Below are 12154 nucleotides of genomic sequence, written 5' to 3' on the forward strand. Positions count from 1 at the left end.
CATGAGATTACAGGTCAGGCGGATTCTTGCAAAAATGCCTTGGCAATCTGTTACAATTATTTGAGTTCATTTTTTCATGGAATCTCACTCAGTTATGTGACCACCTGCCCGATCTAGAAGCGTTAGTGTAGGGGCTAGTCACGTGCTCACGTGGCGACGGCATCGCCGTGATGAGTAGACTAGGACAGCTGGACGTTGCGTAAGATCGACAGGACCAACACCATCGATGCATCCCCATCGTTACATTCAGGGGCTTACCCAAGCTCCCGCGCGTCTGATGATGACCCAGTGCTCCTGCTTCGAAGCCGCTGGTATTGATCTCGAATCCGCTAGACGTGGATCTTCTCGCATCAACGGCGTCTCCGAAATTGAGGCAACTGTTCGCGAGAGGCGTGCTCGATCTACGCAAGGATTACAAGATCACTAGAATGTGGACACTGGTGCAGCTGCTGGAAACCTGAATTCGCGAGGGTAGTCGAAGCCTGGGGGAGGTAATATTGCACGCGGCCAGTTAAAGCCACCGATCTGTCGATAGGGAAGTGGCTTCTGTGTATCAGGTTCGAGCTCATGAATGCGAGTGATCGCGTCTCGGTACCTAGGTAGTTCCTACGCCGTACTCCATACATTCGGTATCTTCCAGGTTCCATCCATAACCTCCAGCTGACAGATAGCCAACCTCGCCGTTGTTCGATGCGCGCTCGCTACCGAGAACCTGTTTTTGAGGTTTGCCCAGCTTCTTCAATATCGCGTGGTGTTGTGGGGATCGCATGATGTACTCCAGATCGTGGACATTCCACGAATGGCTGTCGGAGACGCGACGGATTGACTCATGTCCCGACAGCCACATACAACGGTTGAGTTTGGTAAAGATCGAGACGTGATGACAACCCACTAAGCCAGCATCGCGCACCAGCCGCCTCTCACGCGATGTGGTTCCTTGGGGTTGAAAAAGGGTACCGCCCCGCAAAAAAGCACATGTGTGGCGGTTGTTTCCCTGAATATACTGATGCTTGTGCGTGTTGCTATTCTGCTTCAACTGCGAATCTTTGTTTAGCCGCCTCTCTTACATATTGCTTAAGTTGTTTCCCGACGTATCATGAGCGCCTGCCCTTCGGTTGGCGTTCCTGCAGAAGCTGAAACCGATCCGTCACGGGACGCCTTACTCACCCACCACACCTCGCTCTAACGCCCGTAATGGCGCAACTGCATCGTTCCAACTGGCGGCCCCTACATCCGCGCAAAGGTCTCGCCATACGTGTCAAGCCAGCTCGCCGTTGTTCTTGCGCGCAGGATCAGATCTCGGGTCACCCCTGCCGATTAGGCCAGTGAACCAGTGGCGTTAGCCACAACAAACGCCACCATCGCAAACTCAGCTGAGATACCACCAGCCAAGACACGAGGACACTGGTCGTCCTGCTGAGGCCACGCACCAAACCATGCCTACCCCAGCAGAACCCGTGATGTATGCCTTCCACGGGCGCTATTCGTCACAGCTGAACACGATCAGTTTGTTGCCTTTTGCTTGATTTGCGCATCGTGGGCTTACGCTTCACTTTGCCCACCAGCTTTCGTCACCAGGACTACGCCGCGCTAGCTCGCCGATATCTCGATGTTTCAACCGTATCTGGGCGTGCTGATGTCGCCGTCGAAGCATATACGTAGACCAGGATGGCGCGTTCCGCAGAGATTGATGCCCCAGGAACAAACCTGACTCTCACATGCGATATCCTTATTTATACATAGACCCCGGTGCCAATCCTAGAGGAACGAGACAATAACCGTACCCGAGTATTATTAGTTCTCTACTATACAACGGAGGATTCCGATCCTAGTGCTTATGCTAACAGTCATTCCCGTTCTTACTCGAAGTAAGTTGTATGAAAGCGGTTGCTTCCCCGTCTTCTTGACTGACGCAGTGGCTAGTTCATCTAGGACCTGCATCATCCCACGCTTCTCATAGTCTGAGTGGATCCCACCAAGCCTCACTTGTCTTCCGTCGGCGTCATTTTGTACCTATGCCTCCACTTCCCAACCCAACGAATTCGCTCAGTACAGAAAGGCGGCTCCCGCTCGTCAGTCTACGGCATCTTTTTGAAGTGTTCTTGTTGTTGGCGCTCTTTTCCACTGCTTCGAGATCGGCTTTCCTTGCACGACGACGAAGAAGGATGACTAGTCCGGGTATGGATCAAAGTGACTTGCCCATCAATCAAGAGAAGAAGTTGGCCATTCACCAAAGAAAAGATTCATATCAAGAGGAAGCACATCTTAAAGGGGAAAATGTAAAGACTGTCGGCGCTACTTTAGAAGAGAAGTCAAGCATAGAACGACAGAACGATGTCTTTGTTCGTCGGCCATCGCTCGACCGGGAACCGAACCAGTACCTCCATTCGCTCCAACAAGAGACACTCCAGCCAGTACTGTCTCCGATCTATCCTTGGATATCACCGCCGCAGAACCTACCAGGACCATACGACGCGCCCTACTACCCAGTGCCATTACCGACCATTAAGACCGAAGAGTCACTTCACGACAGAACTCAGTCGACAATTATCAAGACTGAGCCACCCTCGGAAGACATACCCGAAGAACTGTCAACTATCTCATTCACCCGTCGCGTCTCGCCAAACAGTATTCCAGACCAAGAGTCACTCCTCGAGCGTACGGTCACGGTCTCGACCAAAGGCTGGCGACGCACTCAATGGACCGTCACCGCAGGTTGAGCCCCCTCTGCTACCTCTTCACCGCATGATCAACCCAAGCTAGGGGAAGGTCGGAAAGCAAGTGCGATCGCACGCTCGCACAACATGCCTTCTTCCGTACAGCGACACCTTACCTCCCACGACAACGCACACTGCCTGGACACAAGCCACCATCGCTCGATCGTGGTCGCATGACTTCAGCAGAAGTGGATACTGAGGCTCAACGTTAAAGTGCTGAAGCGGACCAGTTTTGAGCATGGAGTGTTGTGGCTTGCGTAGTTTCCACGCTTACCAGCTGAGGAAAGTGGAGTGAAAGTGGGGCGGGTAGACGAAACTTGTCGACACTATGTATTGTTACTGTTTGCGAGGCTTAAGCCACAGCCGGCATGGGTAGATCCGGTTGCTTATCATGTTTTTTCTTGCTTTTCTTGGTTTCGCGGTGGGTGTTTGTCATGTTGGTATTTTGAGACGAAGGGCTCGGGGGATGTACCCGATCTTCTTCATGTTTCGGTGTATCTTAGCATTTGTTTTGTAATCTAGACAACCGCAATTTTCTGGGCTTTTAGCAAGTAGTCGATCTGAAACAAGCTGCAAACTACTCTCTAGGTATAAATCGGTACTGCTTCTACTTCACATGCCGAGCGCATATCAAAGTTCCCGAGCGCCTAGACGACGCATTACTAGTTCCCGCTACCTGAACTTAGTAGCCGGACTTTCGTATCGGAAGTCCCTGGGGATCGAATGACGTGATCTCGACCTTTACTACGGTCCGTTCTAAGCGCCAGACAAATGTGTCCGTCGGAGTTTTGCCTAACAACTCCCATGCTAAGCGCCAAAAGCACTTTCTACACATCTCACTGCAGGCCTCGTAATGATAATCATTTGAACTGTGTAAAGAGTACGTACCGCATCCAACACAGTCAACAGGAAGTCGCATGGAGAGGTCAAGTTAGCGGTCGATCCAGGCCGCTTGTATGAACCGTACTCGGACAAGAAGGGATACCGTCGATCTTTCTCGTCTATGACTGCTCAGTCTGAGATGCTGCATTGGCGATCAGTGGAGTGCGTAATCGAGAAGTGTTGTGGGGAGCTGAAGTTGAAACACAGCCGTGGGTCCACGTGCATGTGGCGGGCTGTGTCGGGCTTGATGACGTTGTCGGTAATTAAATCGATCTTGGAAAGTCAAGTGCGAGAGATGTAGATGATGTGTCGGTAAAATACTCCATTGCGAATACATGATGCGTTCGCGCTCTCCAATGTAGGTATCTCGTCCCAAATCAAACCAAACGCCCGAATAAATCCTCCGACATAGCCTTCTTACGCTAATGTACAACAAGCCACATCTGTTCCAACCCAAATCACGCTATACAGCCTATCTCTTCCCCTTCCAATCATACTTCTCGCTAACAGTATAAAACCTGATCAAACTCCTAGCCCCAACGTCGTCGTTTGTCCTGAATAGCTGCGCAACATCCACATTGAGCGGGCTGTCCGGCTCAGCGCTAGTGAGCAATTGGTGTATACTCGTCAGAGTCGACGAGATGGTATACGCGGGTGTCCAAGCGGTCTTGAGTAGATCGAGGCAGATCTCGCCCGTCTTGAAATCGACGTTGGGGTGGCAGATGGGCGTTACGAAGCGGATGGTGGGCGGAGTGAGGGGGTAAGTGGAGGGGATAGCGATGGAGAGGAGCCAGCAGCCGTCTGTGATGTGTTAGTAAGTGAATGTGGTGATGCTGTAGGCGGTGAAGAGAAGTATGCGCCGGGTTCTGCGTACCTTCATATGCCGTTCCCTCTACACCCTTCATAACCGCTCTCCATTGCATCACATCGTCGTCTGTAGGTCCGAGTTCGTAAAGCGCGTCGTTGGAGTCGTGTTGGTATGTTTGCAGTTCGGTCATGAGGCGCTTGATGGGCGATGCGTTGCGCGACGAGCCTGCCATGGTGTCTATATATGTCTGAGAAGGGTCGTGATATTGATGGTAATGTTATAGTGGGTGGAGACGATGCGTTGTATGTCTATGGCGGTGGAAGTGCGAGTGGAGGCTGGCAGACAGCTCAATTGTCGCATGGCTGAGCTGGCCGCGGTGATGCGCCGGAGGTCTGGAGCTTGAGCCACAAGCTGGGCTGAGCGCCATCCCCACCAAAACTTTTGGAGATGGCATACCGTCACTGAGGTGCAGAGGCGCATCTTAGAGCACCCACCCCTTCGTCCAATTTTTGCGCATTAAGGCCCTTTGAATCGACGTGTCTACTGGCTTACTCAGCATTCCGATCCGATCGCACACCTCCTCCCACCACCTACACAGTTGACAGTACGGAAAGGCGAACTCCTCATTCACGACGCGCATACGAATCGGGTCACGAAATCATGGTCGCACCTACAGTAACCCTCACGCATTTGAATCGCGCCGATGGTTCTGCGACATATACCCACAATGGCTACTCGATCATTGGCGCCGTCAATGGTCCGATCGAAGTACAGCGACGCGATGAACTACCCGAGGAAGCAGCGATCGAGGTGAACGTCAGACCCGCTATGGGAGTTGGAAGTATGTGTTTACGCTTGTTGGGGTAGTGATTGGTATACTGACGGGCATCCAGGTCCAAGAGAACGACATCTCGAAACACTGGTACACAACACACTGCGCAGTGTAATTCTGACCCGAGCGATACCACGGACACTTGTACAAATCACACTCCAAGTCAGGAGTTTACCGGAGGAAGACAGCACAGCGGGCGTCAATACCGTATGTCCAGTCGCGATACCGTCCCCCATGACCATCAACCGCTAACAGCCCCAGTCTCTGACCCTCCTCCCACACCTTCTTCACACTGCGCTCCTCGCGCTCCTCTCTGCATCGATACCCCTCCGCACAGTCCTCACTTCCGTAATGATCGCACAACCCGCCTCGCCGTCTACAAACTCCTTCCCACCCCTACTCTCGCCCACCGCGAACGAACTACTACGCGCGAAACCCATACGATCTGTGCATGTCTTCGCATTTTCTGGTAACAGGAAGATGCTGCTGAGCGAAAGCGAGGGAAACTTCAGCTACGAGGAGTGGAACGAGGCATGCCAGATGGCCGAAGATGCATGCTGTGGAGACGAAGACGAAGAAGAGGAGGGTGGTGTGAGACTGGAGGCTGAAGGCGATGCCATGGACGTCGATGCGCAGGTCGAGGGAGAGAATCTGGAAAAGTGGTTGAGGAGTGTAGTCAGAAGGAAGGTGGAATACGAGCAGCGGTGGAAGAGCGCTACCTGAAGTCTGGTCGCGCAGATACAATGATGACTGCAAGACGGAGGCTGAGGCTCTCGCTGTTGGGTTCTTCGTCAGCCAGCAGGAGTGACACATAACCAGTGACTCGAGAGGATGGTCTTAGATCGGGGAGAGCCCGTTACTGGGCTCGTCGCTCCCCTCGGCTCTGTACTCGTGGTTCCCATTCCACGAGGTTACTCGGAGTTGCCAAGCCGCTGTGAGTCTGGAGCTGAGCACGGTGTGTCCAGGTGTCATACCGCGAACATGAGTCTGCGTTGTTTGGACGCAGCGTTGCGCCGGCTATCGATGACTGCGCAGAATCCAAGGCTATTTAACGCTGGAAACACCGGTTTTGACAAGCATTGATCGCGGTGTGGTGATGTGTGCGTGACTCGAGAGTATGACACAGATATGACAAGTTGCGTTGGCGAGCAGTGGTGACTGGTGCGAATGGCGAGCTTTGTATAAATACTGCTGTGTGTGTTTTTTCTGCGATGGGAAAAATGCTTTAGATACAAGAACGCCCAAAGCGCTAACGATGCGAGACGTATGAATGAAAGCTTGATGTAGGTTTCGAGTGTTGTAAGATAGTACAAGATGATGGCAACGGTGGCTCCGCGGTAAGTTCGTCGTTCTCAGTCGTAAATCGTAAATCGTATAATGAGCGCTCGTCGTAGAAGGATTTTCGTTGTATGATGGTTAGTTTGTCGTTTCCCAGCGCTATGCATAACCCCAAAATGAATGTCCATGAAGCCCGATGAAACTGGTCAAGCTGACTCGACCTTCTGTCTAATGAGTTTTTTCTGGCGTCCCGCATGCTCAGCCAGCAGTCTCCCCAGAGAACCCTGTGCGTCCCATTCGGGGACCTCCCACATTGTCTTGCCTCTCGACTTCTCCTCGTCTTCAACCGTTTGGAAGTCTTCACTACATGCCTTTGCCTCTAGGAGCCATTCGTGCCAGGCCTCGGTATCAGGACAAGCATCGCTCATTTTAACCCATGCAATCTCTTTGCTGACACAAATGGCCCTCCACAGAGCTTGTGTAAACGTCTCGTTTTCCGAAGGGTATCCTTTCTTGTCCATATCGGAGTCAGAGAGGCATTCGTTTCTGACTTCATAACACGAGGTGTCCCAGTGCAACTTGCTGTGCAAGGCAGCGACAACCCAGTACGAAGCGCCCAGTAGCATGTAAGAACCAGCCCAGGCGATCTGAACCTGAATTTGAGCATTGGCAAGACAGATGACACCTCCCATGAGCATCATAGTGCCCACTAAACTCAGAATCCGGTATGCCGGACCGTGCGTCAAGAGGTAGTTGATGTTCTCCGGTGCAAAGTAGAGTTCTCGGGCCACGTCCTCCTCACAACGCACGATCAGGAAAGACCCCTTTGGATATCGAATGACAACGTCTCCCCCTGGTACGGGTGTCTTTTTGTATTTCCGCGAGGGCAGTTCCAGTTCCCACTTGTTACCCAGTCCGATCAGACTGGAAAGAAGCGAGAGGAGTACCGTCGCTACCACCGACATGCCATCGTCCTGCCATATAGATAGCGCAAGGAGGAGAGCAGAGAGGGCGAAGCCGATGAAGTTTACGATTGTGAGCGGGCCAAAGGTCTTGGCCTTGAGCGGTCGGTCGTGGACGCGTTTGATTTCGACAACCCGTACGGAGAAGGGCTTCAGGTTGTTCGCGTCACTAGTACTTTGTTAGTATGGCACGCTTATGCTATGGTTGTATATTGGTACGTGTGATGCCTAATGCATTGTTGACTCCGGTCCACGGTAGACGTGTGGGGAAGTACCTCGTGGCAGCTGGCGGCTACCGAGTTTGACCGAGAAGATGCACTCACCAGACGATGTTTCCAATATGATTGATGTGATCCCTGTGGTTCCCCGAGACGATGCCGGTTACGTGACCCCGGGATGGCTCTAGTTGAAATGGTCTCGTCGGCCTCATCAGGGCTTGAGGTGCCGGGATCAACCGTGGTAGGAATATCCATTTCGAAAGCGTCGAGACCTGAGCATTGGCGAGCACGGAACCCTCGCCCAAGATGGCGAGGAAACCAACGATATCTAGTTGTAGTTCATTGAGTGATATCTTCCCGTTCTCATCTGCGGGCAGCCAATACATGTCGCTAAGATAAACGCGATCTTCAAAACTCAGTGCAAACTGATGGCCGATGCTGGATGTGATGGGAACGATGCATAAATCTGAATCGACGCGCTATGATGCAGTAACAAAAGGGCCGCAAGCGTATATATAACAGAGCCAGGATTGAGGCAAAAAAAAAAAAGGCATGTATGATGAAGACGAAGCCCCAGCGTGGAGCAGGAAAATGCGCGCGTACAGCGTAGACGCTGGGGGCCAAAACATGCGTGCAGCGCCCACCGGATCTGCGTGTGGCACCTCATTCCACGCCGGTCAGGGAGGCACAGTCGCTGTCTCGAGGACACGGGAGTTTGTGCAATCCCACAGCCCCCATGGATTGGGGCTTGTGCAGCTATTGGGCGCCTCAGGCTGAAGAAGTGAGGGGCAACATGGCTGACAGGGCCAGTGGCTAGGCTCCAGGGTTATCCGGCGTATGGCAGAATGCATGAGGCTTTTGCATAGCCTCCTTCATCGTGTGAGCGATGGGCTGTCCTGCCCAGCTTCAGCTTGACTTCCAACTTCTTTCTAGTAACTGATCCGCTTGTCGCAACGACATCGCGAAAGTTTGGATCGCTGCGCCCCGACTGCGAGTGGAGCTTGAACTTGTCTGTGATCGCCATCTTCGCCTGCTGCTCGCAACACCAGAACAGGCGCACGCACCAGGCTGACATCCCCGTGACACGATCCGATAGCGACAACTGTACGAAACGTCGAGGTTTGCGCTGAAAAGACGTTAAAAGTGGTGTCGCATTCACTCGAGCTGTCAAGAGAAGGAAGAATTGAACGCAAAAAAGCGTGCGCTGATGTATGTGGTTGCTCCTTCCTTCTGTCTTGCGTGTCCTCAGGCACGCGATAGTGCTGGTGGCATCGCTCCTTCCCAGTCATCAGAATTTATGAGCGCAAGAAACGTCATCGTCTAGTCAGGGCAAACGTCGCCGTTTTCTTCTTCTCCTCAAGCTTTCTTTTGATCCTGCCGCTACGACAAATGTACTTGGTCGTGCCATCGCTCCAGGCATCACTCGTCTCCCAGCCTCGCGCATTTTCTTAGCCGCGGGGTATGAGGCGCAGCGAACAAACCACAGCCGCGACTACCTTGTGAATTCCAATACTAACCCAGTTCGCTACGTGCAATAGGCCGACAAGCGGGACAGCGGTACTTGAATTTGGTACACCATATCAATCGCCTGGTTAGAGCACTATCTAGTCACGGGGTGTGCCTTAAACCAACCTCGTTTCACGGGATCTAAGGATTGTGTTTGATATCCCGAATCATACACAGCCCAAACCGGTCAATCGAGAAAGGTCACCGAGAGCGGCGTGAACCAGTCGTGTCGCTTCACATCATTGTACCTGCAGTCTTATCGCAGGTGGCATGAGCAGCCGGTGATAGACGCTTCTTCATTCCATCGTCATCGGCATGCCCACTGACGCCGAACCCAAAACTTCGAGTGAGTCCCACAGAACCCGTCCGGGGTTGTTGGCAACGTGTGGTATTGTCATCCCCACATTGTGAGTCTCCAAGTGAAGGCTCATGTTTATCGCGGCTGTGTTGACTTTTGGATGCAGCTTTGTACGTGACAGGCACAACTCTCCAGGAGACTCAAACCGACCAGTTATGACTGTAGCTGACTCACCAAAGAAGAGAAAGAGGGCCCTCAGCCCGCAACCTACTAGGAAGATACCACTACATTCAGGAGAACCAAAGACCGTCGAGATGTCTTCCCCAAACGCTGAGGATCTGACCGAGTTCCAGAAGAGGGCGGAGATCCAGTTCAAAGCCGTTCTGGAAGGTATTGATCAAGTAGCCACTGCTCACGAGAAAAAGACACAGAATCTCGTGAAAGCAGAGAACGACAGTGCTTGGGATCGACCAGCGAGACCCAAGGATAAATCCAGATCCAAAGACGACAAGGTTGAGGAAAGGGCTGCTGCCATCATCCGAGCGATTCGCGAGTATGAGCGGGTTGTTACTTTCGGTAACCGACCGTCAGAAGCGCTGCCTTTAGAAAATGATCGCGACATGGGCGGTCAATATCTTACCAACAAGGACCGCATAGACAACGAAAGCAAGCTATACCAAATCGCCAGGAACGTTCCAAAGGGCGCTTTGTTACATCTTCACTTCAATGCCGAACTGCATCCTGAGATACTTCTTGTACGAGCGCGCAAGATGAAGAACATGTACATCCGCAGTATCATACCAATCACAAAGAAGGAGCATCTGGGGGAGACTGAGATGATTTTCAATATCTGCGACCCAACAACCGTCGACCCTGGTGTCAACGTCTTCTCGGACTCTTATCCCAAATTAATGGATCAGGAAAACCCGAAGGCTGAAAGCTATCTGAAGACTACCTGGATGCCATGGTCAGACTTCCAGGAGGAATTTGAAAGAAATTTCCCAGGTGAATACCAAGACGAAGAACCTGAGACTTTTCAAGCTGGACAGCCACAACACTGTGGGCAGACAAAGCCTACCAAGCTTCGTCCCGCTGAGAACTGGTTAAGATCGAAGATGGTTCTTAGCCTTGATGAAGCCTATGGGCCTACACAGACTGTGAATGGGTATGTGTTGCTCTTACATCATCGCAGTACTCACTAACGTATACACAGAGTATGGGCTCGCTTCAACCAAGCTACCAGGGCTTTCAAAGGCTTACTAAACTATGAGAGCGTCTACAAAGAATACATAGGCGATGCTATTGACCGCATGATCGAGGAGAACGTCATGTACGCCGAACTACGACCAATGCTTTTGGACAAGTTCATTCCTGCCGACAGCGGCATTCACGAGAAGCGCATCAAGAACCACGAACAGATGCGACTCATTGTAGATGGAATGAAGGAAAAGAGGAAAATGCTTGCAGAGCAGCATGGCAACGATGACAAGTTCCCGTTTGGACTCAAGATCATATATTGCACACCACGATCTATTCCCATACCGCTTATGCAAAAGGAGATGAGAGATTGCATAGCGCTCAAGATGGAATTCCCGGATCTTATTTGTGGTAAGCAGCACCTGACACTCAAAGCGCAACCGTTTCTAACACCCCTAGGTTTCGATCTCGTGGGCGCGGAGGACCGGCCCAACCACATTGGGTTTTATAGGAAAGAGCTCGTTACATTCCAGGAAACGTGTAAGAAACTCAAACTGGACATACCTTTCATGTTCCACGCCGGTGAGACACTGCTCGACACCGGCGGCTCCTCCGATCCGGAGAACTCCAACCTCTACGACGCAGTGGCGCTGGAATCGAAGCGCATTGGCCACGGATACGCGCTCATGAAGCATACCCATCTCATTGAGAAATTCAAGAAGACGAAGACCAGCAAGGGTATCTGCATTGAGCTTTGTCCTATCTCGAATGAGCTTTTGCACCTTTGCAGAAATGTCAAAGAACACCCATACCCAGAACTGCTGGCTGCGGGCATACCTTGTACAGTCAACTCAGACAACCCATCACTCTTCAGGTAAGGGATACCGCCCATGCGAACCTTTTGCGTCGCGAACGAGTTCGGTACTAACAATGCGCACAGCAACTCAATGTCACACGAATTCTACCAAATCATGGTCGGCGACCCCACCATGTCGCTTTGGAGCTGGAAGCAGCTGGCAAAATGGAGTATCGAATACAGCTGCCTCAACACCAAAGAACAGGAACGGGGGCAAGAAATCTTGAGTAGAGGTTGGAAGGAGTTCTGCCAGACCGTGGTTCGAGACTATGGTCCTCTCATGGAAGACGAAGCTTCGGTCAACATCAATCCCTATAGGGCAGAGGCATCGTATTCGGTGCGCGATGACAAGACCCACCCCGTCATCGAGAAGGCGATGTCAGACAAGAAGATGGCAGAGAAGAAGTCCCCAGGTCAGGACCAGCCAGATGTGGTCAAGATAGAGAGAGAGAAAGCAAGGCTGTGGATGGAGTCTTTGACTAGCAGCCACGTCCTCAAGCGGAAACCTTGATATTGCGATACACGAATCGTCAAGGGGCAATAACCTCAATCTAGCTCGACAGGAGAGGAGAGTCGAATTCCAACATGGGGCTGGCTGAC

The 12154-nt window shown here is 51.9% G+C and overlaps 4 protein-coding genes across 4 annotated transcripts; 2 read left to right on the forward strand and 2 right to left on the reverse strand.

Annotated features, from left to right (window-relative positions):
• Positions 1-4071: 4071 nt before the first annotated feature.
• Positions 4072-4639, reverse strand: J4E86_001848 (uncharacterized protein; the record flags this gene model as incomplete). Its single annotated transcript, XM_051442411.1, has 2 exons — positions 4072-4400; positions 4474-4639. The coding sequence occupies 2 exons, from the start codon at positions 4637-4639 to the stop codon at positions 4072-4074; spliced, it is 495 nt and encodes a 164-aa protein (XP_051305999.1).
• Positions 4640-5067: 428 nt separating this feature from the next.
• J4E86_001849 (uncharacterized protein) lies at positions 5068-5962 on the forward strand (the record flags this gene model as incomplete). Its single annotated transcript, XM_051442412.1, has 3 exons — positions 5068-5248; positions 5301-5446; positions 5501-5962. The coding sequence occupies 3 exons, from the start codon at positions 5068-5070 to the stop codon at positions 5960-5962; spliced, it is 789 nt and encodes a 262-aa protein (XP_051306000.1).
• Positions 5963-6723: 761 nt separating this feature from the next.
• On the reverse strand, positions 6724-8083 carry J4E86_001850 (uncharacterized protein; the record flags this gene model as incomplete). Its single annotated transcript, XM_051442413.1, has 2 exons — positions 6724-7648; positions 7803-8083. The coding sequence occupies 2 exons, from the start codon at positions 8081-8083 to the stop codon at positions 6724-6726; spliced, it is 1206 nt and encodes a 401-aa protein (XP_051306001.1).
• Positions 8084-9815: 1732 nt separating this feature from the next.
• Positions 9816-12065, forward strand: J4E86_001851 (uncharacterized protein; the record flags this gene model as incomplete). Its single annotated transcript, XM_051442414.1, has 4 exons — positions 9816-10666; positions 10715-11109; positions 11158-11572; positions 11639-12065. 4 exons carry the CDS (start codon positions 9816-9818, stop codon positions 12063-12065), a joined length of 2088 nt encoding a protein of 695 aa, XP_051306002.1.
• Between the last annotated feature and the right edge of the window lie 89 nt (positions 12066-12154).

The sequence above is a fragment of the Alternaria arbusti genome (assembly GCF_024043155.1).
Source record: "Alternaria arbusti strain BMP 1465 chromosome Unknown scaffold_2, whole genome shotgun sequence".
Classification (NCBI taxonomy): domain Eukaryota; kingdom Fungi; phylum Ascomycota; class Dothideomycetes; order Pleosporales; family Pleosporaceae; genus Alternaria; species Alternaria arbusti.